This window comes from Colletotrichum fioriniae, assembly GCF_027942845.1.
Source record: "Colletotrichum fioriniae strain IMI 355084 chromosome Unknown scaffold_1, whole genome shotgun sequence".
Classification (NCBI taxonomy): Eukaryota; Fungi; Ascomycota; class Sordariomycetes; order Glomerellales; family Glomerellaceae; genus Colletotrichum; species Colletotrichum fioriniae.
The window spans coordinates 6,817,264-6,843,573 of NW_027076837.1; the positions used below are offsets into that span (position 1 = coordinate 6,817,264).

The 26,310-nt window shown below is 53.2% G+C and overlaps 4 protein-coding genes across 4 annotated transcripts; 2 read left to right on the forward strand and 2 right to left on the reverse strand.

Annotated features, from left to right (window-relative positions):
- Window positions 1–1,445: 1,445 nt before the first annotated feature.
- PDK2 ([Pyruvate dehydrogenase (acetyl-transferring)] kinase isozyme 2) lies at window positions 1,446–3,057 on the forward strand (the record flags this gene model as incomplete). Its single annotated transcript, XM_065756311.1, has 4 exons — window positions 1,446–1,560; window positions 1,729–1,877; window positions 1,948–2,933; window positions 2,994–3,057. 4 exons carry the CDS (start codon window positions 1,446–1,448, stop codon window positions 3,055–3,057), a joined length of 1,314 nt encoding a protein of 437 aa, XP_065615551.1.
- Window positions 3,058–4,187: 1,130 nt separating this feature from the next.
- N0V96_001768 (uncharacterized protein) lies at window positions 4,188–5,588 on the reverse strand (the record flags this gene model as incomplete). Its single annotated transcript, XM_053192991.2, has 6 exons — window positions 4,188–4,319; window positions 4,375–4,845; window positions 4,898–5,062; window positions 5,116–5,350; window positions 5,451–5,495; window positions 5,557–5,588. 6 exons carry the CDS (start codon window positions 5,586–5,588, stop codon window positions 4,188–4,190), a joined length of 1,080 nt encoding a protein of 359 aa, XP_053049522.2.
- A 5,404-nt stretch (window positions 5,589–10,992) lies between these two features.
- Window positions 10,993–12,864, reverse strand: ADE4 (amidophosphoribosyltransferase; the record flags this gene model as incomplete). Its single annotated transcript, XM_053192992.2, has 4 exons — window positions 10,993–11,888; window positions 11,945–12,472; window positions 12,534–12,682; window positions 12,731–12,864. The coding sequence occupies 4 exons, from the start codon at window positions 12,862–12,864 to the stop codon at window positions 10,993–10,995; spliced, it is 1,707 nt and encodes a 568-aa protein (XP_053049523.2).
- A 10,293-nt stretch (window positions 12,865–23,157) lies between these two features.
- Window positions 23,158–25,591, forward strand: IME2 (Serine/threonine protein kinase; the record flags this gene model as incomplete). Its single annotated transcript, XM_053192993.1, has 2 exons — window positions 23,158–23,331; window positions 23,390–25,591. The coding sequence occupies 2 exons, from the start codon at window positions 23,158–23,160 to the stop codon at window positions 25,589–25,591; spliced, it is 2,376 nt and encodes a 791-aa protein (XP_053049524.1).
- Window positions 25,592–26,310: the final 719 nt, after the last annotated feature.

The window sequence follows — 26,310 nt, forward strand, 5'->3', positions numbered from 1 at the left end:
CTGCGACAATGGGTGAACGCTGGAGACGGATTTACCTAGGGCCATTTTGCGAGAAGGGGAAGGACGAGACCGGGATGTGATTGGGGAGGTGACGGCTGGAGCTGCTAGCAGTCGCTGCAGTGGAGGTGCACCTACCTTACATTGCTTGGGATGCCTATCCGTACCTAGGTGCCATAGCCCATAGGTGCTTCTCAACCTTCTCACATTACGTCAGCATTTACCTCAAGACTCAGTGTGGGGGAAGCAAGCAAACCTACCTAGGCACGGGCACAGCTCTCTCGGCTACGAGGAAGGGCAGTCGCTGAACCAAAGCCCCTCCGCCGCGGTTGACCGTCGTCGCGTGCTGTGAAGTTGGAGAAGGAAATTGGTAGTGATGGAAGTACACACCGACTGCCACGATCCGTTCCTTTCCGCCGTCCGTCACTCCGTCACATGCCCGACATATAATCGTGACTCTTCATGGCCCGGCATTCACTCTCATGTTGGTACCTAGTAGTAGTTATGCGTGCTGGTTATTCGATTTTGCTTTTTCTCTTTTGTTTGATCAGCGTGGTTTGACGGTTCGGTCCTTTTTCCGTTTTTCTGAAGCTGTTTATCTTGAGCGTCTTCTTGGATGACAGAGCAAAACTGCTCATTATCTGCGCCATACCCAATGTTTATTCTGGAGATGCTACATGGCATCCATCCAGCCTGCGTCTCTACTTAGGTATTGTAAGAGAGCTGTAGATATGTGTGACCACGCTGTAGAGTGAGACGAGGTCGGCAACGCACAGGGACTCTTGCCATGATACCGCCGAATTAACACCCCAAATCACCATCCTCTAAGCTGGCAAATGTTTACCTCTTCGAATAAAGGAACCTGAACATACACACTCGCACCTCGGGCTAAATTATTGCGAACCATTGTCACGGCCAGAACCGGCAGGAAACTCGCTTGAAGCGCACCTCTACGGTCGGCTATGTAAGCCGGGTCGAGGTACTTATCGTGCTATCATCGAACCATGGGCCTAGGCAGTATGACGCCGAGTCGGGGCAAGTACCTGCGTACCATTGCCGTCCGCCCAGAGCATCAGGAACTCTCCACTGAGGAGCCCTGGCCCGGCCTTGTTCCTGTCGTCCCCGGCAATCCCAAGCTCTCACCTTCTTGAGGTCCCAGTTCCTATTTCGTCTCCATTACCAGAAATAAACCTACACGAAACACCTCCCGCACGCTGCACGCGACCTCTCCTCACTCCCATTGACTATGCGGCAGTAGATCTGGCTTTAATCTTCAACCTCGTCTCCCAATCCCTCGACCTCTCTTCCTCCGCATTTCGCCCGCTCGTGTCTGTTCCATGTTGCCCTGCGTCATACAGCCTCGGTAAAGGCCGCCCCAACTCGGTCACGCGGGGTTCGATTCGAATACCTCATTTCAACAGTAGATCGCCAATTCCGAGCCGCCCAACATGTCGTGGAGGAAGACGGATAGGTTGATGGATACCATCAGGCATTACGCCAGTTTCCCTGCAACTGGCGTGAGCTTGAGGCAGATGGTCCAATTTGGAGAGAAGCCCTCAGTCGGTTCGTCAACCCTTGGCAAATCCCCTCCGTTTCCTAACGGCTTGCATTTAACTCTCTTCTGCTCCGTTGCTTGCTTCGCTTGTATGCACCAGCAATGCGCCAACTCTCACTACTTGAATAGCTTCTCGTTCAAGGTGTCATATTGCTGACTGTTCATTTTACTTGCAGGAACCCTCTTCCGTGCCTCACAATTCCTTGCCGAGGAGCTACCAATCCGCCTTGCCCATCGCGTACAAGAGCTCGACGAACTTCCAGATGGCCTCAACGACATGCCCTCTGTGAAGCGAGTGCAGGACTGGTACGCACAGTCATTCGAGGTACGTCAAGGCTCTTCTATCGCATAATGCATGAAGGACATGACTCACTGACACTTTTCCGTCCGCGCAGGAACTCACACAACTTCCTCGACCTGACTTGGATAAATCAACAAAAGAAAGGCTTTTGAGGCCTGCCAAATCGTACGGGAAAGGACCAATGCTCTCCGAGGCAACCCGAAACCCAAGCATCGAGGAAGGCCAATATGCGTCTTTGCCGCAGTCCAATGGAAACGGCTGGAGCAAGCAGAAGAACGTCGCCGCACGGAGATATTTTGCAATGGTGGACGACATCGGCGATTGGCCGCCTGAGCTGCGCTTGTACAACGAGCGGTTCGCCAAAGCCCTACATGGCATCAAGAGGCGCCACGACGGAGTTGTCACCACCATGGCACAGGGCATCCTGGAGTACAAGCGCAAAAGACAGCGCATGCAGATTGATAACAACATTCAGTCATTCCTCGATCGGTTTTATATGTCGCGCATAGGAATTCGCATGCTCATCGGTCAGCACATTGCCTTGACCGATCAAAGCCACCACCGCGATCCCACCTATGTCGGCATCATCTGTACCAAAACCAACGTTCAGGATCTCGCGCAAGAGGCCATTGAAAATGCGCGCTTTGTCTGCGAGGACCACTACGGACTTTTCGAAGCACCGAAGATCCAACTCGTCTGCAATCCTAACCTGAACTTCATGTACGTTCCAGGGCATTTGTCGCATATGCTCTTTGAAACTCTGAAAAACTCTCTTCGTGCCGTCGTTGAAACGCACGGCCAGGATAAACAGGAATTCCCTGTGACCAAGGTCATTGTTGCAGAGGGTAAGGAGGATATCACCATCAAGATCTCGGACGAGGGAGGTGGTATTCCCCGAAGCTCTATACCTCTCGTTTGGACATATATGTATACCACTGTGGATCGCACACCGAATCTGGACCCCGACTTTGACAAGAACGACTTTAAGGCGCCTATGGCTGGCTTTGGGTACGGATTGCCTATTTCACGACTTTACGCACGATACTTTGGTGGAGACTTGAAACTTATCAGTATGGAAGGGTGAGTTACGCACTACGCCAGGAACCATTTCACGCGGCCCCAAGCTAACCCCTGATGTAGATATGGCACGGATGTTTATTTGCATCTCAATCGTCTGTCCAGCTCATCGGAACCTCTCCAATAGGGACCAGCAGTCATGAGGGACAGGAACGCTCGAGGATTGACGCTAGGGTTAAGGTATACACTGCACAAGAGGCTTAAGGATCGCGAGATCACGGAGCGTCGGCAGGTTGGAGACGCTCAGGAGATGATGAATCGGGGCGACACCGATCCTGGGTATTTCAAGCAAGACAACGACTTGTGATAAGCCTGTCTTGGAACAGGCCATTAATCGCTCCTCAATGATTGGCGACCGAGACCAAGTTATAGAGCCGAGCTCCTCCGTCACTTGGTCCATAGCGGCAAGGCGAAGGACGTCTGGGCCTCTACGACCAGGTCGACGACACCTTGAGGGCGGGAGTACTATGAACCAGCATCGTGTTGGAATCTGGGATAGGATCATCTCCGCGCCCATTGCGGCACGCGGAGATACACATCGTTTTTTGTTTTCTTCTTTTGGGTATGGTTTGGGGGCATTTTCAAAAAGAATCACCCCGGCTGGATAGGAGCACGGGATCACACACACATTGGACAGGCCGCATCGGCAATGAGACTGGATGGCGGTGGGCGTCTCGGGTTTCTTTTTGCTACATGCCTCTCTCGTTACACAGTTGAAATACACATGGTTGCATAGGGAACTTTTTGATTTGCAAAGCGAACTGACTATTGAGGATACTGCGGTCACCTGATTATCGAGGTACCTAAAGAGCAAAACTTTTCCGTGCCTTCCTTCCCACGACCATATCCGTTCCAATACCCTCCGTCGGATTCCATATGGAAACATGCCCAAGACTGCCACCCCTCGGCATTCCCAAATTTCTCAGGCTTTGTCCCCGTGAAGCTTCCAGAAACGAAAGCTGCGCTTTAGCTGGTAGCAAACATCAAACCTCCTCCCAACCCTCTAGGCATGTGAGTCAGTCGGAGGTTTGTTGCCGGATGAGTTGCTCGTGAACATTGGGGCGGAATGGCTCTGCGCTGAGCTGCTGTCACAAAGCAGCCAAGAAACTGAAATAAAGAAAGAAAAGGAAAAAATGAAGGCCACGACAGACGAGAGCGTTGGGTCTCCGCTGATGGAAATGTTTCCATGACTCTCGGAAATCATCCTACCAAATAAAGTGATTTGGTTCTCGAATGACGCGTGGAACAACGAGGTTCCTACTCGTCGTCGCTATCGTCATCGCCGTTGCCGTAAGGGATGGGGTTGAAGAGCGTCGGGGGCTGAGGCTTGCCTCTCTGGAGCGCGCGATGCTCCTCCTTGGTGAGCTGCTTTCTATCGCGCTGACGATTCTTGAGAGTATGTTAGTTAGGTACTGGAAAACGGGAAAGTGATCCATGAACTTACACCGGGCCAGGGACCGCTAGGGGCAACGCTGAAAGTAGCGAAAGCAGTGGTGTTGGGTCCGTTCTCGGGGCGACCTCCCTCATGGGTGTGGACGCGACTCTTCGAAGCAGTCTTCGTGGAGGTCATGATAGAAGAGTCATTGGACTGCGTAGCGGGGGCCTTGGTCTTGATGTGCTTTTTGCCAGCCGAGTCATAGGCGTTGAGATTAACATCCAGGAAGGTGTTGTGAAACTCGTAGTCACGACCTGTCTCGGTGGTACCTGCGATAGCCGAGGTAGCAGCAGAGGCAATGCTCTCGCTGCCTAGGCCGGAGGCGATGGCATTGTAGCTAGCACGGCCGTCATTACGAGCCCCAAGGCCGATCGGGCCGGTAACATAGTGCTGACGAGTCTCGATGCCCAGAGATTCAATGCGAGTCAAGAGGTCATTCTCGACAGTGAGGCCGTTGGTTCCAGTAATAGGAGCGAGGGGCTGTCAGAGCACATCAGTCTTGTTCAAGTTGGCATTTCGTGCGCTTACTTACCCGGTCAACCTCACTACGGAAGTCAAAGATCTCAGAGGGATCAGTCGGGAGGTGACTCGCGTAGTCATCCGTGTTCTCCAGGGGGTCTAGTTGAGTGTTAGGACCGGCCCAGGGAGTATAGCCGGGCTCCTGGGTGTTGATCCAGTGCTGGCAAGACTTGCAGATCTGTACAGAAGATGTGAGCGGAAGTGGCAACGGTATGTCTCTCGGGTACTTACGTTGACGCCATTGGTTCTGTTATTCTTGGAGAACTGGTCCAAGGTCTTGATCTCGTCACAGGGACCTTCACATCGGAGCTCATTGACGGGCTCGCCCGAGTGGACGCGGCAGACCATACCAGTGTTGGCACGGTTGACTCTGGCGTGTCGATCAAGCTTGTCTTGAACAAGCTTCTGCTGCTTCTTGGAGAAGCCAGACATTGGCTTCCACTCACCGCCAATCTTGCAGCGATACCTATAAGAAAGTGTCAGCGTGATCAGAAATCAGCGTGATCAGAAATCAGCGTGGTCAGAAACTAGTCTCATCGCCACCATCCTCGAGTATGGCAACTTACTTCTCGGCCATGTTTTGGCCAAGCTTCTCACCAAGGTCCTGGGAACTAAGAAATATTTATTAGTGCCGTTGACCACGGTGAGAAAATAATGTTGTATTTTACTTACCCGCTAGGACGAGAGGAGTAGTAGGAAGACATGGCTGTGGTGTGTGTTGGGACTTGTATTCGATGAGAAGATCACCAAATGTTTTTGGCGTAAAGAGTAGGAAGTAGAATAAAGGCTCTCTTGACTTGAAGGTACAAGCAAGAAGTAGTGATGTGAATATTGGTGTTCAAGAATCCGAAGGATTCTGGGGAAGAATTGATGAAAGATGTGTGTTGAGGCAAGGATTTTTGTGATATCGGTGGGAATTTTCTCGGGAGTTGAGTGTGTGAGTGAGTGAGGCGGGACAAATGGAGGGTCGAAAAGAAAGAAAACTCGGATCAACGGCCTGCCCTCTAGGCAACCAAGGGCGTCTCGAGAAGGCGCGTTTGTTATTCCCCGTCGTTCCTACTCTTCCCAAGGCAGAAACAAAGGGATGGCGGGAGGAAAGAACGATGGCCCGGTAGGGCACATTAGCAGTCACTCAGCTCGAGACTGAAGCATCGAGTGATTCGTTCGGTTGATCACTCCAAGCGCATCATTTCGCAGCTGCACACTAGGATAAGGACTGGCAGTTCCATGACCTCATCTTTGGTGTTTTGCAATTACTTGGTCCCAGTGACTTTCTTCCCACCCTGTGTGCACTTGCTAGACCGTCAATATCATACGTCAAAGATAAGTAGACATATGAAGTTCGATTTGTTACCTTGGCCCGTACATCCGGCAGCGAGAAATCTGATGCGTTCTCACCTCAGATAATATATCTACTTTCGACTGCGACTTCTCGATAAGTAGCTGCCTACCTTACTTAGCATGTCGACGAGCTCAACGTGGCTGTTAGACTCAAGAGAACCCACAAGCAGAACACCCCAACTACTTGGCCATTTGCTTAGATGGTATTAACGAGTCCCTGAGCCATGGAGATTCACCTCCCAAAGAGCTCAAGTCAGCAGGTTTCCCTTAAGGGAAAAAGTTGCTAGGTATCGGAAAGAAAATTTGAAGAGCCGGTCTAGTGGCTCTCTCAAAGCGCACTTTTGCTATTGCCACTATTTTCTTCTGTCGACGTTAACCACGTCGTTTTCAGTTTACTGCTCAGCGGTGTTATTGCCTCCAGAACCATAGATTACTACATAACCATAGCCCAATGAGCTTATGAAGTAAGGTAGTTACTTCAAGGCTGAATAGCACACATCCGATGTCAGCCTGAAGCCGGTGCGTAGTACCTACTTTCGATATAATGGAACTTCTTTTGGTAGTCAAGCACATACGACCACACCCATCAGAAAATTCGGGATCCCGTCCGCTCTCCCATAGACAAGCTGATGAGGGCCAGATTAGTAGTTGAGTCGGTGACGATCAGCGAATACCTGGTGTTGTATGTTTCTTTTTGTTTTTCAAATGATCGGCCACGACCATTGTAGTTTCGTGGTCTCCCATGTCGTCAGCCACCACCCGGAGCCACGTCCGAAAAAGAAGAAAAAAACCTACCGGCGCTGTGGAACCCCGGCAGTCAGACGCATAAAGCTTGTACACTTCCGGCTCTCACAAAAACGGGCTTATGCACTCACCTCACATGGGTCTTCTTCACATGGAGGACGTTCCGTTCGGCACGATACTCTGTTGTCCGGTGGATGGCAGTGGATGCCATCGCCTCCATTCGGAAATGTAGACCGCTGCATCCGCCGTCTTACTCAACGTGGGGTTCCATTCGGTCGATCTCTTCCATTGTCCACGGGGTCCTGAAGGAAAAAAGAGAAGGAAAAATTAAACAGCTTCCAGAAGCGGAATCGAATCCCCACGCCTGGCAGGGCGCTATACTTTGCAGGGCATGAAGCTACTGCAACAGCGGCCTCTAATTCTCACTTCAGGGCCTGTCTCAACGAAATTTCGAAGCGAGACGAGCGCGGGGACTTTTTTTCTTTTTTTACCGTTCACGAGATGGACGAGAGAGGGGAGGGGGTGTTGTAATACGATACCTATGTTCTGCTCATCTCGCGTGAAGCTTTCCAAGGGTCCAATAGGTGGCCCTACACTAAAACGAAACAGCCTTTCTAAACCACGGTGGAGGGATCGTCGAGGATTCCAATACATCTGCGTCGTTGCCACGGGCACCTTTCATATCGCGGCATCCGGACTAGGAAAAAGAGCTTCTGCCCGGCCACGCGGCGGCTCCGGATCGGCGGTTTCCCAACTTCGTGGGACGAGATGAACCGGATGCTTCCCAACCACCCGCGGCGGCCCTCCCCTCTCAATCCCACCCTGGATCCCACCAGCATCCTTCCACTGTCTGGGTGTGTGTGTATTTCTTCAAGGGTAATGGTTGGTCCAGTTGCAACAGCAGTAATTAACAAAATCGTGCAAAAGAGGATGGGAAAATTTCCGTTGCCCAGAGATGAGGGTGATGAGAGATGGAGCAATCTGTAACTAACCACAGGACCCCCAGAGGATACCTATGCAACAACGGAGATGCACAGCGTCAGAACTCTAGGTCCGCACAGGTGCATCGGCAGCACGACATCGTGATCTCCGCGCCCACTCCGAGTCAGCACAAGGATGAGTGAAGCGCGTGGCTTTCTGGGAAATAGATGTCCATACGGAGCATATCCACCGATCACGAGATCACGTTCTGATCAGTCACAAGTTGTTGCAAGACCCCCGAAATTGGCACAACGCCATTGCCTCTACGAGTCTCGTGTTTAAGCCAAGAACTAGCGAAACGAGAGTGCCCGGCCTACAACACTCCATTCGCTGAATGAAGAGTTAGAGACGGGATCGCTAAACCATCCTCCGTAATATGAGGTCCAGCAGCAGCAAAGTAGGCGGGAGGCACCCTGGCACAAGGTGTCAGACAACAAGGCGGGACAGAGTAGCCCGAGAGGAGTATTCGCTTCGCAACGCAACCACGGATGAACTTGAGACGGCATGGGGCCCGGGCAAGGAACCCGCGGCCCAGAGCTTCTGGAAGAAGTCTGTTGCGCGTCGCATGGTATGCGTATCCGTCCGGATAATGCCGTGCAGCAGGTCCGGAGGGTCTGTCTGCCTTGCCCTCTCCACCAGACAATTCGCACGTCCCTCCCATCCCTCCCTCATGGACGGGACAGAGGGGATTCAGAATAAAGGGGGGGTGGTTAGTGGAAACACGGGCGACAGATTGTATCACGACGAAAATCCCACGAGGGGTCCCTGAAAATGGGCCAATGCTCTGTTCTTTTCGAGGAAGCGGGAAACCAATCCTAATCATCCTCAACCCCTTGTCTGGCAATATTCGAGGGCACATTAACGGCCCCCAAGTAAAATCATCGAAAACGACCTCGGAACAAGAAACACTCTATGCGGAGCCAAAGCCCCGCGCTTGTGCGTGTGCTTTGTGCAACTGCAGAACAGAGGGAGGGAGGGGGCATCATCCATCGTCCATCATCTCTGGTTCCATGCCTCCAAGTTGGCCATGATAATGCGGCCATGCGGTGCTTCTCAAGCCCAGCTGGGCATGGTTGTCGGTTTCCAATACCTTCTACTAAGAGACGCTGTGCCCCAAATCCATATTGGCCCGAATCTTTAGGGGCGTTATAAAGTGCCTTGGACAGGAAAGCGGAAACCCGGCCAAACCTTGGCCAAATTCATGCCCGTCAGCAAAAACGTCGGTGACATTGCAGCCGCACGGCTTGCATTTTGCATAGCATGGACCCAACCAATCTACCAGAGCATAGGTATCGACTATTGACATTGCCCATTTGGCGGGGTATGTTGGCCAAAATGCCAAAACGCAGCCGTCCCAAGAGACCGGCGGACGGCGCGGGCTTTGCATTCCTTGGGATCCTGTCCCCCCCCTCCTCTTCCTCCTCCTCCTCCTCCTCCTCCAAGGGTCCGACCCTGAAGAGAAGCATAAAGCTGTGCAGCACTGAACGCTACCATGGCCGGCGGTTGAAGGTGACCATGTCCATGCTCTTTTTGCCAGGCCGAAGCGAACATGCGAGTCCACCGCGAGATGATCACCTTCCTTCGTCTTCCTGCCTGCCTGATGGGTTCAGTGGTGTGAACTTGTAAAGTATCTGTCAGGCTGAAAGACACCCGAAAGGAAAGGCAAAAGGGTGTATCTAGCAGGCGAGAAAGGGGTCGTGGAGCCCATACGATGGGGGCGCCATGGTGGAGAGGTTGTCTTACCTTAGTCAAGGTGTTGAAGATGTTGCCTCGGCGGCGGCGGCGGCGGCGACGATGGCGCCAACGGAGGGGGGAGGGCCAGTGAACCCGTTCACTAGGTCAATCAATAACTTACTCATACAGGCGCTCATCTTTCTGGCAACTTCGCCCATTGAGATTTACTTCATCTCACAATGCAGCCAGTGGACGGGCGGGTTTCTCGCTCAGCAGAGTTTTGGGCTTGGAAGGGATTATTGCGTCTGGGCTGGCACGGACACTCATTACTGGGAAACTTGGGCAAAAGGACGATGGACCCCACTAGCTGTCATTCCAAATGGACGCCGGTCGTCGAACCGCGGATGTGCCGGTTGGTCGTCCGGGTCCCATGTCTTTGCAAAGTTCGAACCAGGTCCCTGGTCATGTAGCTTTTTCTTTCCTTTTCTTCATCGTCTTTTTTCTTCACGAAGAAAGTTCACTGTGAGAGTATCTTTCCCCATCTTTTTTCCCACTAGGTATTCAAGGGCCCTTGGGGGGGAAAAGATACAGGCACTGGGATGAGGGTTGGGATATGAGTCGCGACAGGCTCCGTGCGGAAAGGCTACCTACAGGCTGTAGTACCTGGAGGCTGGGAACCAGTCAGTCCGGCTTGTAACCTGACCACTACCTGTGGGAACGGGAAGAAGGGAAGGGGGGAAACGCTCCGATCCATCAGTGAAGACGGTGGATCGTTTCACGGAATTTCTTGACCGTCTGGCGCGGATGGCGAGAATTGACCGGTCGATGGAACCCTCGGGCTCGGGCCTACGAAGACCTTACTACGTAGTGTAAATGACACAAAGTGAAGCGACATTGACTGTGATGGTGTACAATTGTGAAGCGCATGCGCTTAACCGGGGTTGACCACCCTGGTCCATATTTATGCAGAGGCTCCGGCTACCTTCTTAGATTCCTCATGCTACTACCGGGTACAATCCAACGACGACTGAAGCACACTGAGCGATTATTTGAATTGATGATTAGTTCTTGTGAATCATCTATGTGCAAGACGTTCGAAAAGAACACTATGTACGGGCGACCATACATACCTCTCTCTCTAACCAGCCGAGTACCAAATCAAGTACCCAACTCCAAGCCTGAGTGGTAATCCTCAGAGATGAATGCAATGTAGTTCCGAAATGCCAATCCCTCCCCAACGCCTCTCCTGAATTTCTGGTTTTCTGTATGCCCCATTTCCGGCCTTCCTCTGAATAGTTGCGTGAGCATCTTTGGAACGTCTAGTTTCCCCCCTCATGAGCCGCGTTGTGGATGCTGCAAGCCGTTTCGTCAGTCAACATTTCCCATATTGCAAGGCCAATGTACATACCCAATGTCCGCAGGGTTTCCCGGGGACTGCGGGTCAGCTCGTGTCCGGGCTGCCAAGCCATTGGTCTTGGCCACTTTAGCAGCAGGAGTTTCCGCAGAGTCCGCCGATCCGGTAAGCACGGGACCGCTGCTGGCAACAAGCGCCTTACGCTTCCTGCCGCTGTTGCGGGCATCGTCGAGCTGCTCCAGGTAGGCCTCGGAAACGGGGGTCACGTAGCAACCGCTAAAGACACCAATCTCAAAAGTCTGCGTCTTGGGGTCACGGGGAGACAGCTCGGCGCATGAGGCCACGAGATCCTCAACCGTCTGGTAGATGATGTCGTCGGCGCCGATTTGCTCGGCAATCTCAGCGTTGGTGCGTCCATGAGCAATGAGATCCTTTTGTGATGCCAAGTCAATGCCGTGGACGTGGGGGTGGATGACCTCGGGCGAGCACGAGCTGAAGATGACCTTGCGAGCTCCAGCCTCACGCGCCATGGTAACGATCTCTCGGCTAGTCGTTCCGCGAACCACTGAGTCGTCAACAAGAAGCACAGTCTTGCCCTTGAACTCGGAATCAATGGTACTGAGCTTGCGGCGAACGCTCTTTTGCCGCATCTGTTGTCCAGGCATGATGAAGGTTCTGAAGACGTAACGGTTCTTGACGAAACCCATGGAGTAGGGTTTCCTGAGGCGCTCCGCCAAGGCCGCAGCAGCCGTATTGGAAGTCTCGGGGATAGGGATGACAACATCGATATCCTTAACGGCCTCCTCGCCCAGTCGAGCGATGATGTTGTCAGCCAACTTGATACCCTGGCGGTTGCGTGACTCGTGGACACTAATTCCATCAATAACACTGTCAGGCCTTGCAAAGTACACTTGATAATGTCAGCAGGTTCTAGCATTATTTCCAAGATTGTATGTAGCCTCTTACCGTATTCAAAGATGTCAGGGCTGTATGAAGCCGGCTCCTGAATCTGGTGGAAAACAGGAGGGCAGCCCTTCTTGAAAAGCACAGCCTGCCCAGGCAAGACATCAGTGATGTTCTTGAAGCCCAGCTGGCGCAGAGCAATCGACTCTGACGCAACCATGTAGTCGTAAGCATCGTCATCAGGATTAGGAGTCGACTTGCGAGAACCCCAAACCAGAGGACGGATACCATCAGGGTCTCTAAACGCAACCACACCATAGCCGGCAACCATGATGACGCTAGCCCAGGCACCCTGAATGCGCTTGTAGGTGCGCTCAAGCGCGCTGAACAGATCCGTCTCGTTGATACGCGCCTTTCCAGTCTCATTAAGCTCGTTGGCAAAGACAGACAGCATCAGCTCACTGTCACTGCTGGTGTTGATGTGCCTATGAGCGTCCTTGTCCAGGAATGCACGCAGCTCAGCGGCATTGGTGAGGTTGCCGTTGTGCGACAGGCAGATTCCATAAGGACTGTTGACGTAGAACGGTTGAGCTGTGATCTGCGTTAGCCTCTCAAAGGCCGTGAGGTTTCGCCAGCACAGCTTTGTTCTGACCTTCAGCACGTCCACTGCTTCCCCAGGTAGGGTAGCGAAGGTGACCAATGCCCATCCATCCAGGCAAGTCAATGACCCTCTTGCCGTCCTTGAAGACGGTCGCCGCCATGCCAGAATCCTTGTTCATGAAGATTCGTCCTCCATAAGAACTGCTGGTGTCAGCCAATGCCTGCAATTGACAACCCATGCTCCCTCACCTAGTCGCAATACCGCAGGCGTCTTGACCGCGGTGCTGAAGAAGGTACATGGCTTCATGGATGTCCTGCGCAGCGTCGCAGTTGTCTTCATCCCGATCATAATGACCCATGCAAATTCCGAGAATTCCACACATCTTGCCTTGCTCTTTGCGGTATCTTGCAGGAGATCAGTGGTTCTCGAGGTCGATCCAACGCTTCCTTGTTCAAAGAAGCTTGGCAAATGTTTGCGCAGAAGCAACCGACGTAGTTGTGGGTGTTGGTGTTCGAGATAGCTTCGGTCGTGGGTGGTGGCGGGGTATCCGATGGCGGGGTATTTTTTTTTTTTAGCTGAGCTGGGTCCACGCCGTGTTTTCTTCGTGTTTCGGACGAGGAAAAAGAGAGTCGGGGAAACGAGGCAACACGAGATTTTCGGGACGAAATAGGCCGGCCTCTTCGAGAGAAAGTGGATTGGCACTCGTACTTTCGACGAGGGAACGGTGAGGCTCCAAGAGGGAAGAAAAATATTTTTGGACAACCGTCGTCGGCGAAAAGCAATTGGGGTAGGAGCAGAAAAAAAATTCCTCCAACAGTCACAAACCTTCAGAAAGAATGAATAAGTGGGGCCGATTATCGGTGCTCCCAACCGCGCGGTGGGAGCGGCAGGTGCGGCAGCTGGTAGGTACCTACGCCCCGGATAAGGCTCCGTGTCAGCGTTCCCCGTGCTCCCTTTAGGGCGCTCATCGGGTTCTTGTCGAACCCTTCTCTCCGCAGTAGTGGACCTTTTTGTTGGCTCCCGTGAACCGTTACTCCGGTCAGCTTGCATCTTGAGGGATTTCCCCCTCCCACCGGTTCAACCGATGCATTCCGAAGGCCCGATGTGGTTGCAGGCTGAAAAGGGTAGGTCCAGTGACGGTAGCCACGTGGTGCATGTGCTACTAGGCCTGAAGAGATAAGCTGGAGGATATGGAACCCGTGAGGGTGCACCCCAATTCTGGCCGCATGCGGTGTGAGTTGGTGGCACTGAACCATGAGGTGGTAAGGTACCTTGGAGATTGAAGGAGTTGACGAGAAGAAACTGCGAGCAGTCATCACGTTTGAAGTCATCAATGCCTGGTACGAGCCTCGACGAGGAGCATTCATTAAGACAATCAACTTTCTCTAGTAATACACCTTACTAAGTATATGTGGATTCAAATACCCAACAGGCAATAAATTGCCTTATTAACACCATATTTTCTTGCGTAGGATTTAAAAATAATTTTCGTCTAATTTTCCTCGATAACAAGTTAGTTGGAGTTGGCCGGTGAGAGAGCATTTGAGTATGCCCAGGAACCAACGGGTATGCAAGCAGTCGCTCATGATGTCTATTTTCTGTCAATGAGGTTGAGACTGCATGAGCCGCCCTACCATCGTCCTATTCCTTATCTTTCGTCAGAAACAGAGACACAGGCCAGCTCTGTTGTTTCGTTTGCTGGTTTTTCTTTTGGGCGGACCGCTGCTTTACATCCTCGGACCACTCTCCGTCAACTGGACATGACGGAAATAGGCGCTTACATTTTCCCACCGGCAAAGCTCTCCCACTCGTAAAAGGGGGGACTCTCGAGTCGGCAACAGTGAAAATTCGTGACATGTGTAGACATGTGGATTTCCTTACTCCATAATCTCCCTGCAGGAGGTCGGTATGACTCTCCAAGCAGCGGTGAGGCATCTAGAAACGTTGAAACAGGCTTAGGTCAGATGATGCACCGCCATTTTGATGTGGTTGACATCGCAATAAATCTTTCTTCCAGAGTTGTCTAGCTAGAACGTGGTATGGGCTTCTCGGATGTAGGTTTAAAGCCCTCGAAAACTGTCAGATGCCAAACCTATCAGCAAACCATGGTATGTAAGACTGCGTGAGGTGAATTGTGATAGAGACCTGCAGTCTGAGCGACCTTTATCGGGAATACTCATTTAAACAGAAATTGGTTATTAGCATATTCATGATTGGGATTCTTATGCATACGCACAGCATTTTATGTAACAAGTGGGCCATCTCCCGACCAGACCCCTGGTTGAACGCCTGGTCTAACGGGCAGTGGGCACAGATCTGGTCGTTCTGAAATTGCCCCGGCTGCGTGGTGCCCAACGTTCCTCCGTAGCTCGTCGATCAGCGTCTTTTCTCATCAAAGTCCCCTTCCAAGGATGACGGTCCCCTCTGATCCCTCTCTGGCTGCTAATCTAACGGAAAGGCCCGTGGAATTGGGAGGAGGGGGAGGGGAGGGGAAAGTGATGAAATAGGATACTCGGTGGGCGGGGGTTTGACAAACATCATTTCCTTGGGTAGGAGGCCAAAGACACGTCTCGAGACGACGACGTCGAGTCGAAGTGAGGTGACAACGGTGGGTGTCGCATTGCGACGTGCTCGGTCGCTGTCCAACTTGTTTGCTTCAAAAATGTCGCTGGCGTCGTGGTATCCTCCGTGCTATGAGTCCGTTGCTTTGGCCGCATGTTCCTGAGACTTGGCACGTCGTCAATCACAGTGACAGTTGCAAAAGACGCAGCGACGATGGTGTACACACCCGCGTGCGCACCGCAATGCGCCTGCGGCAACGCGGCAAACCATCCTAAGCAGCCAAACGTCCTGATAGCCTTTTGACTCTGTAAAGGCAGGAAACTCACATACGGTTGACGGTAACGGAGGCAATCAGGGGTGGGGGGCCTTGGCTACTGTTAGAGACGGCGCATACGCCGACATGTTCCAGACGTTTTCCATACTATGGGCCCAAGCAATAATATCGATCATTTTTTTTTTCTCTCGGCAGGTTGCGGCGGATTGCAGTGTGTCATTCGGTTTGGGCATCTCCACTGATTGTCTCGTTGCGACAAGCTGATGGTTTAGAACGAACGGGAGGAGAGCCTCTTTGCCCCATGAACTCCGTTCGTTGGCATGGTCACCGGTGAGCTTTCCCAAAGCATCACAAGTTCCCTAGTTTCCAGAGTTCCAGAGTCCCAGTACGGATACGTAGGCGAGGAAAGATTGAAGAGAGGGGGCAAAGAGAAGCTCCATTGTCAGTTCCGGCTCCCCGTGTTCGGGTCGAGCTTGATCGAGAGCTTCGAGGCACGCGGGACAGGGCGCCCTGTTCTGGTTGGCGACCCCTTGTTGCCTCGGCCGGTTGGCGATGCGCGCCATCATAAGCCCGTGGTCGACGTTTGACCCAAGTATCTGGTAATTGGGTATTGCGGCAGAGGAGAAATCAGCCGAGCGAGTCATCCTACATCGACAGACTTTGTAAGTTGGTGGCTTCATCGGCGAATTGCTGAACGTTGAACGGCGAGTTATCAGCAGCACTGCAACGTCACCTCCTGGCGCCGCACATCATGCTGTGGTAAAATTGTAAGTGCAAAAATGTATACGTCAGGGGAGGTATCTTTTTCTTCTTCTTCTTGCCCGATAATCAACAACAGATTTGCAAAGTGTTTTTGGTATTCGTACTGCGTCAAAAAGACCCCCGAATGTCACGGAGGGAGGTCCTGAAGTTCATCACCGCGGAAGCAGGTACAGTGCTCATGTAGCTCCCTGCCTTTTCTGGGCTAGAGCCGGCAGGAAGGCAGGAAGTGCCCTCCACCTGCATTCTTTCCCTTTGCGCCCAACCCGACATGTCATCATCCGACATCCAGTAGAGCTCTCTGAGGTAGGCAGGTACGGGTGCTCCCCTCCTGATTTCCTTTCCCGCAATCTTCCCGCCGTGTTTCATCATTTCTCCTGGGTCACCAAAGTCGACACCAGGCTGCTGGGAATCTGGGCTCGCCCATCCGCACATCAATGTCGAGCGCCAGCCTGCCAGGCGGGCTGCCTCCACGTTTTTTGCGCCCCTGCGCCTGGTTTTTCTTGTTCCTGACTTATGGACGTGCCCACACTGACGCGCTTCTGGCTACAGGATCAGGTTCGCACCGACAATCCCAACCCCGCCGACGTCGCCTCTACTGTCTATCGGAGGAGAAGTCCAAGAAAAGGAGGAGGTAATCAATTGCTGGCTACGCAGTATGGTTTCGGCTGATGTCACTGCGTCTCTGAAGATCGGATATGAGTGTATGTCTCTGGAGTAGCTTGATCGCAGGATGACATAATAGGCAGTTTGACGAGACCCAGAACCCCCCTTCGGCGGCATCACTGATACTCCGTCCTCATTTTCACCTCGAGCGAATCAAGAAACAGTACCAGGCAAGCAGGAAGGCTCTTCAGGGCCGTTCCGCAGGCCCCGAGCTAAGGTAGCACTGGGGGCAGGTAAACGAGCCGGCGACGAACAAGGGCACATGGCGGAAACCAATAAAGTATGTTGTAACGAACACACCGTATGGATACTCGGTACTCCGCACAGCTGGCTTGAGTTGAGGCTTGAGGACGTTTGGATTTTACTCTGCTTCTGTACTAGCAGCGTGTGGGTTAAGTTATATGAGTGTGTAGGCCAATGCAGAGGTTTATTAACCCAGCGTCTAGGGATTAACGGCGAGACATGAAACGATGAGAAATACCTGCACAATTCCCAGCATGCAGGGTGGGTGTTCGCTTGTCCCAATCCCACCCGAGGTGGTGATGGGATTTGCAGATTTGAGAATGGAACTCGTACGCATTGCCACACCTACCCGTATTCTACGAGCTACCGCGCTTCATCGACAGTTTATTTCACCATTACCGCGATAGGCCCGTCGCTACCTCAGGCTCACCTTTGAGTCGCTTGGCCGGATCATCAGCTCTCCCCACCATTCGGATGCTTCCATTCGCCTTCTGTGCCCCTGGCATTGTCAACTAGTAGCATCCAATGATGCCGACGGCGTTGATGCGGCAGTAATCCACCAATGCAACGCGGGCCAGGTACCGAATACCTTCCACACAGCCAAATGGGAAAGATGTGCTCCGGTACCTGAACATCGCGACGCTGGGATGCTTGACAGCGTAGTTGGACACACGGGCCTGGCATAAACGGCCCTAGTAGGCGTTTGCCTGCTGTTTCGGGGGCTTGTGCGAGCAACCAAGGTCGCGCCAGATCCATCGGAGGCGCTATGTATGCACAAAGCTAAGGAACTGGCCGTCATTCTATTTTGTGTTCTCAAAAAAAGCGAAATGGTGGTACGGATACCGCCCGCGGTGCAAATCCAGGCGTGAGGCCCAACGTGCCTGCCAGTCAGTCTCGGGCAGCCTTCGAGGTTAGCATTTGGGCCCTAGAGTGGCGCCTCCCGGGCCCCCGGCTGATCTACTGGTTGGCGTGGACAGTTTCTCATCGTCCCCTTGCTTCTTGCCTCTTTTGCACTCGTTGTGCCAGCCGGTGCCGCTTGCTGCACACCACACGATGAGCTGGCTACTGCTGTCAAGTTTGGAGACCCGAGGGAAAGGAATAGGAAGAGGAACGCGGCAGCTGCCCGATGACTAGAGGGTAGGTACCTATCCATGCGGTCGAAGCTGCTACACAAGCGCATACTGCTGACCTGGCTCGTACATAGTAGACATCGCAGTACAGCTGCGGGCTCGAACCCGTCATGTCCTGCCAGGTCCCGGCCTTGGTTCACTCGCGTCGATGTCGCGTTGCCAAATGAAGCACCTCTGTACAGATACGTACCAATGGAACCAAACGTTCAGTTCACCGAGATACCTCCTATGTACAGAGTACCCAGATAAGGTACGGAGGCGTGGGAGGTAACGCACGACGTGAGGTTGTGGAATAGGACATGGATACGTACCTCACCTACCAGTTAGAAGTCAGGTATGTACTGTGCCTGAGCTCACACCAAGGTGACCAAAAGTGACCAAACGGACGGACATGAGCTGCATCCACTTTCCACCTTCCCCGAGCTTGCGGCCCCCTTTTTCTTTTTAATCTTTTTCTCATTCAGAGTTGTGATGTGATGGTGATGCTTCAGTCCATCCACCACCACTAGAAACACCATTTTGAGCTCGGTTTCATGGCTTGAATTGACAATTAGCCGGATGGGGACGATGAAAAGACACACTGACAGCACAGTGGTCCTTTGCCCCGACATCTCTAGGAACTTGGACCTGGACCCCTCCGATCACTCCCGCCACCCAGAGACCCTTTTTCCTAGCCTCCAGGGCTTCCAAATGGCACTAGCATTGGTGATGAGCAACAAGCTCGCGGCAGCTCGCCAGGTTCCCCTTTTCTCCTGCTCTCCGTGTTCTGCGAGAAGTGGAAACGAGGCTTTATGCGCTTGAACCACTTGAACCATCCAACAGCGGGCAACCTGACACGGATGACAGCCTTTTCCCTTTCGCAGACGCGGGATGCAGGCACGCAGGACAAGGCCACTTTCTTTTTTACCTTTGGGTCTCCAGTTTCTCCCACCCAGATCCGGCCGTTCAACGTCTTGAATTCAGGGTTGTCTTGATCAATCACCGTCTCACTCTCAGCGAGGCTGGGGACCAGTCACTGCCAGTTTATCCGTACACCTTGATTCTCCTGGTTGCCGCATTGTTCCCCTCCTGGTCCCCGACGGCAGATTTCCAAGGTTTGCTCAGTTCCCAGGGTCTCCCTATCATAGTCGTCATCCAAAATGGACGACGAATGCACTGGTATCGAGCCGGACTCTTTACGTGTCGCGACGAGACGACACACACACGCCGTCACGCACACATAAATGTACACAGGTACACAAATACCAATCGTTTCCTGGAGCGCATCATTCACCAGACGACGAAGACCCCCGTCCCGGTCGGCCCCAGCCAGTGTCGTCGAATAAGGCTGCAGGATTCCCATCGCGGAGCTCCATTCTTGGACCTGGTTCCCCGTCTTGCCCTGCTGGGCGTGGCACGCTACATGCGCGTACCGTCAGGAACGTTACGGTGAACGCTACTTTGGCCTGAGGTATTCGTCTCTGTTCACGAATAACGAAAGTACGAAGTATCCATATGCGGCCGCAGACTCGCAGCAAAGCTCCAAACCCCAGGTACAACTTGTACATACACCATTTTGGCCCAGCATCCGGCAAAGCTGTTTGGGCCTGTGGTTGTTGTGCTGGCATATCAAAACACAACACATACACAACACGCACATTGCATTACTGCGCAGCGCCGAGGTGCTCACTTCTTGTTCAAAGTTCCTCCTGCATGCGCCCCGCGCCGCAGAGGTGTTGCCCCAATCCAGATTTTGTGTCTTGATCCGCTGTCGAGCCGGTTGGAGGAGGAGTTACTTTCGTCTGGGGCATTATCCAACGGTGTGAACGGCTCGCTCCCCGTTTACCTACCCTGGTCGGTCGCACCGTGCCCCCTTCGAATGGCCGAGGTGTTGTATACGGATTGTTCTGTCCGTATCGTTACTCAGCACCCTTACGGGTACATTCCTGCTCACTGGTGCGGCTGATGCGGCTGGTATTTTGGAGTTTGATGCTGATGCTGATGATGCTGACAGTGTTGCTGCCGTGGGCTTGCATGTGCAGAGTTGCTTCGCGGGCACAGCCTGGTGTTATTTTCTGCTTTCCGTCTTTTCTCGCAGCCTTCGCGGCGTACGATACTACGGTGGTGGTGGTGGTCGTGGTACCTGGTGATGCCGCCACTCGCAGCAAATCTGCAGCATATCCCATGTCTAGGGCTACCTGATGAACATGTATCCGTTGACAACTGCCTTGAAGCGGATACATACCAAGCTCTATCGGGCAATGACCTCTACGTTTCTGGGCCATCACTGCCGACCGCCCCGGCCAGAGATACTCAGTCGGGGCTACGCAGTATGCCAGTTCATCAAGCATCGCCCGCTGCCCCATCAACTCACGTCCCATGAGTCTGGATTGGAGTGAAGATGGGTTGAAGGACCTGCGCGGTGTGCGACTGCGCATGCGCGGCGGCGTGCCCCCCCGTCGTCTTCCCGTGCGACGGCCTGTATGTCAAACTGAATACCAAAACAAGAGACGGGTCGACTTGTGTGGGCACGATGGAAGAGGGGAAGAAAGGAACAGACATATTAGACAGGCCGTGAACCGTGACGGCGGGAGGCGAGACCAGCAGAAGTTTGATTTTCCAATAATTCAATTCCATCCCAGGGATCCAAGCACCAGGCGCAGACGAGACAACCGCCGGAGAGAAAGGAACGAGGAAGAAGAAAGTCTACACAGCGGCCACTCGCAAGTTGCAACCAAACGTCCGAACATAATCAAACCAAAAGTCGACCCTGCAGCCGACAGCATCATCCTTTTTTTCTTCCTTTTTTTTTTCTTTCTCTTTTGCCCTTCTCAATTTAGGTACGGATAACTGTCTCTGAGGTGGTTCTCAATCTCTGGACTCTGGCTGGTACAGTTTTGTCTCTCATCACCTTGTCTTTCCTGCCTGCTTCCACTGCCACCAGGCACAGCACCAAGAGAGAGAGAAAAGATACCTGACAGTTCGTACCTATTCCTACAGGTCAAGTCAGGTCAAGCCGGTCAGGTACCTCTCTCCCGCGCGCGCGCGCACATACACACACCATTTCTTTCCGTGGACACTGGACCGTCCCAATCTCGCAGGGCAAGAAAAGAGAGACATACACTGGCACAACTGGACACACACGCGCACATTGGCACACAGCTCGCACACAAACATTACAGCCTGACCCTGGTCGCTGCCCCCCCCTACCTAGGCTTTTGGCCGCCCCAGGTCCCAGGAGACTCCCAGACCACCACCATCACACACCCCTTGCCTTTTGCCTTGGACACACCCTCTCAAGCGCAAATTGGCCCGCCAGAGCCAAAGGGCAAAAGGGCAGAAGGACAGAGAGAGAGGGAAAAAAAGTGTACGACTGCCCCCCCGAAATCCATTAGCGAAATTGGGCCCCTATCACCAGTACCCTCTCTTTCTACCTCTCACCCCCCCGGATTCATTCGTTCATGCTAAGAACGGGCCCCTGGCCATTTTTCGAGTCGACGGCATAGTGGCCGGCTCCTCGCTCCATTTTACCACTTACTCCCGGTCAGTTAAAATCAATTTCCCTTCCATCTGCACTGCATTTCGTACAGCACTTTGCACACCTGGGCTGGGGACTAGGGGTACCTATCTTATTACGGGAGTACCTCAGACCCCTACGCAGTGCCGCAGAACCCAGAGGTTCCTTTCCTTTCCCAAGTTTCCCACCCCTCGTCCCTCGTCCTCTCAGATCCTCGTCTTCGCCCATCCCGACGCGGGTCCGCGGTGAATCACTCTGCTGGATCGTGTGTGGGTTCCTGCTCTCTCTCTCTCTCACACACGCCTCTCTCTCACACTCAGTCTCTAGTAAGGCATCCTCCGTACTGCGTACCGTACCTTGCTGGTGTCTGTCTACCTACCTTACACGGTACCGTACCGAAAGGAGTACCTCTACACTCTCACTTTCTCTCACACACTCTCTTTCCTCCCCCGTCCCGTCCATCCACTCGACCCTCGTCACCCATTCATTCTTGCTCTCCCTTTCCACTTCCGCTCGGCTTCTGGCTCCCCTCCTCTCCCAAAGCTCCCTGATCCCTTCCTCTCTCATCTGTTTCTTCGTCCCTCTCTTTTTAACAACCCATATGCGTCGCAGTTCTCGTCCAGCTTTTGCTATCCAACAGGCAGAGCATTCATCAACTGCCGTCCGGTCCGCGAATGCTGCATTGCATTTACAAGCAACTTGCTATTACTTGGACTGCATCCAAGCACTCACACCACACGCATTGCGCAGACGGGACAGGAAAGACTAGGTCGACATCCAACAACACCACCACGGCCACCCAAACACCTTGTGCGTCGATGCTCATCTCTCCCCTCGTCACCAGCTTCACAATTCAACGCGCTTCCCAAAGAGACCAAACCAACAAAACCTGGTCGCCCAACCCCCCTTCCACCTTCCAAGGGTCGCTTCCTCATCATCGCAATCTCGACCCACGCACCCGAGAACATCGTCCCCTCTGGATATCCACGTCTGAGGATCCATCCCCGATCGACTGGTTCTAGCTCCATTCCCACCCCCTTGACCCTTCCCTGGCCCTTTTAATAATATCGACCACCTCCTGGCTTCGCCCGTCCCTCGCTGTCTCCTCTTCTTCATCTGGTTTCGCTCTCTTGGTCCATCCCAGCTCAGTCATTCTCGCTTTTTTTCTATTTCCAACATCAACCTGTTCCCCGACCCATTACTCGCGACAACATCCGCACAAAGCATTTCCTTACTACAACTTTCAACACTTCTTCAACCACACACACACACACACACTACTACTACCACCACCACCACCACCACCACCACCACCATATCACCAACAAACACTACCATACAGGAAAAAGCTACCGGTCTGAATGCCACAGGTTTCGCAAGCGGCTCTTGCACAGAGCTCCTCCTAGTTAGGCACAGCATCGGTACGGTCCAGGCTAATACGCCTGAGAAAGCGGCCTTGGCCAGCTGACCCGCCCCAGAAACACCGTTGTCACGAGGATCTTGACTGGAATCAACGATCACATCCACACCCAAAAATCACACAAAATGACGGTCGCACACGAACTGGCCCACAGAGGCTCATCATCACACTCTGCCAACAACATGGCTCTCGAAGACCGATTCGAGGTCCTCAAGGAAATTGGTGATGGTAGCTTTGGCAGTGTCGTTCTCGCCCGAGTCCGTAGCGCAGGTGCTAGCGTGGCTCGTCGCGGTACGGTGGTAAGTTCCTGCATATCAATCCCGTTACACCACACCAAGTCACTAAAACATCGTCTAGGTTGCCATCAAGACTATGAAGAAGACTTTCGAGTCATTTACGCCATGCTTGGAGCTTCGCGAGGTCGTCTTCTTGAAGACGCTGCCCAACCACGCCCACCTCGTCCCCGCTCTGGACATCTTCCTCGACCCTTACACTAAGAAGCTGCACATCGCCATGGAGTACATGGAGGGTAACCTGTATCAATTGATGAAGGCTCGGGATCACAAGTGCCTCGACAACGCCAGCGTCAAGAGCATTCTTTTCCAGATCATGCAGGGCCTCGAGCACATTCACGCACATCACTTCTTCCACCGCGACATCAAGCCCGAGAACATTCTTGTCTCCACCTCATCCCACCAAGACACTGTCACGTCCTTCCGCAGATATTCGGCTCTCGTCACTCCCCCCTCCACGCCTCCCAATTACACCGTCAAGATTGCCGACTTTGGACTTGCACGCGAAACCCACTCAAAGCTTCCCTACACCACCTACGTTTCAACAAGATGGTACCGAGCACCCGAAGTTCTCCTGCGTGCTGGCGAATACTCCGCTCCCGTCGATATTTGGGCTGTCGGCGCCATGGCAGTTGAAATTGCAACACTCAAGCCACTCTTCCCCGGCGGAAACGAGGTCGACCAAGTTTGGAGGGTATGTGAGATCATGGGAAGCCCCGGAAACTGGTACAACAAGTCCGGAGCCCGTGTCGGTGGCGGCGAATGGAAGGATGGTACCAGGTTGGCCGGCAAGCTGGGCTTCTCATTCCCCAAGATGGCTCCTCATGCCATGGATACGATTTTGCAGCAACCTCAGTGGCCCGCTTCGCTGAGCCACTTCGTTACGTGGTGCCTGATGTGGGACCCCAAGACCCGCCCGACCTCGACACAGGCAATTGCTCACGAGTACTTCGTCGATGCCGTTGATCCCCTGAGGCCGAAGTCCTCTGCGTCGAGAATCTTGGGCCGCAAGCAGTCCGATCTTGGCCGCGGCAATAACTCTAACTCATCTACCCCTACCTCCACCAAGCCGTCCTGGTTCAGGAAGTCCCTTATTGGCCGCTCCGAAAGCGCCGAAGTTGCCGTTCCTCAATCAATTTCCAAGGAATCAACCCCGAGACCGTCTCCTGTTCCCTCGCAAACGACGAACGAAGTCCCCGTTGCAAAGACGCGCCCTGCTCAGTCAAAGCGTACCACATGGACGAATGGCCCATCCAACGTCGCCCCTATGCCGATACTCCCCTCGATCCGCCCCATTTCGCCCATTTCTGATGCGGTGACTGCTGAGGCGAGAAATGGTGTGACTTATAACGATTCGTACGCCAACGGTCGTCAACGCACTGTTCAGATTGACGAGAAGAAGAAGATTGGCAGACAATTGTCGGTCGCCTCAAGCACTAACAACTACGCTGAGATTCACCGCCAGCAGGCCGAGCGAGCTCTCAACGGCAACAGTGGCCTTGCATCGCCGCCCGGCGGTCACAAGGAAAGCTTCTTCTCGCACCTCCGCAAGCGTGCCCGTCGTTTCTCTGGCCGGCATCAGGCCCCCATGTCACCTAACTCGGACGATGTCGAGGCCCAGGCCGGCTGCGGTCCCTGGAACAGCAACCGGTCCTCGATGGTGATTGATAACAACGCGCCTACTCCCCCGCCGAAGCCTACGGAACTCTATGAGCCTCTCGATAAGGCATTGAGAGATGTTCAGCAGAACCACGACAACGCTCCCGTCCCACCGGCGCACCTCATTACTCCCAGCAGCACATTGAAGAGACATCACTCTTTGCCGCAGCACCACCCGCGATCTGTTGACAACCTGATGGGAGCTGCCAAGGGAACCGGACCGATTTCGAGCCGAACCCGCCGTGCCCACGCCCACGGTGTCCAGCACTACGACGCGCCTGATGAAGAGGATGAGCTACTCGATGAGGTTTTGAACTCAACCCACCGAGCCATGAAGCGCCTCGAGAAGGACGGGAAGCCTGGACTGCGGCAGTCTGCCAGCAACATTGGCATTTCGAACCCGTACCCGACTCCGTCCCCTTCAGCCAATGGCAACAACTCTGTGTTGTTCGGCGACAACCACGAAGCCGTCGCACCCAAGCCTTTGGATCTGAAGAAGTCGCATGGCGCTGAAAGTCAATACAAATGGCCCACTCCCCCGTACGAGGAGAGTGAATGGGCCGCATCAGCGTCAGCCAGCATTTGGGCGGCTAGCAATCGGTTTTAAGGCGGGGCTGCCTCTGAGGGAGTTCATCTCACAGAGCTGAGCAGATACCATTGCAAAAGTTCTTTGTGTAATCACGTGCATGGGATGGGTGTTTGGCGTTTGCCGGTGTACCGTTCTCGTCCTCCAGGTTGGAGGCGAGTTCGACTCCGGATCTCGATTTTCTTTTGCCCAAGATGTTTTGGAGCAGGGTGGCATTTCGACTATTCCACGATATCTTCGATACCATAGGGCGGCATCTTTTACGCCATCGCGCAAACTCTTATTTCTTTCTGCTTTTTTTTTTCTTTCTCTCTATCGACTCATCTGTTTCGAAATACCCGACACTATAGACTGGATGGGCTGCCATCGGCGCCCTATACCAAAGATAACATTTCTTTTGTTTCTGGGGCTCACACGGGCGAGGAGTGGCAGTCTCCCAATCGGAAGAAAATGGACATGGTCCAATAGGGACTGGGGACAAGATAAGGGAGGGTCAAACATGGTCACACATTTCTGTACAAGAAAGGACAAGGGCACACTATCTTCTAAGATTCTCTGCGGGCTGGACACGTCAGACGACTTTGAGGAAAGCCAAATCTGGCCAAAGGATGCCCAACGGATAGTTTGTCATATATGGACCGCGGAAAACACAAATGGTATACATATGGGCAACCCTGTCAACGCTACTCAAAGGCTGAGTCTCGCGATTGTTTACTCGATCGCGCGGAAACTATCATTTT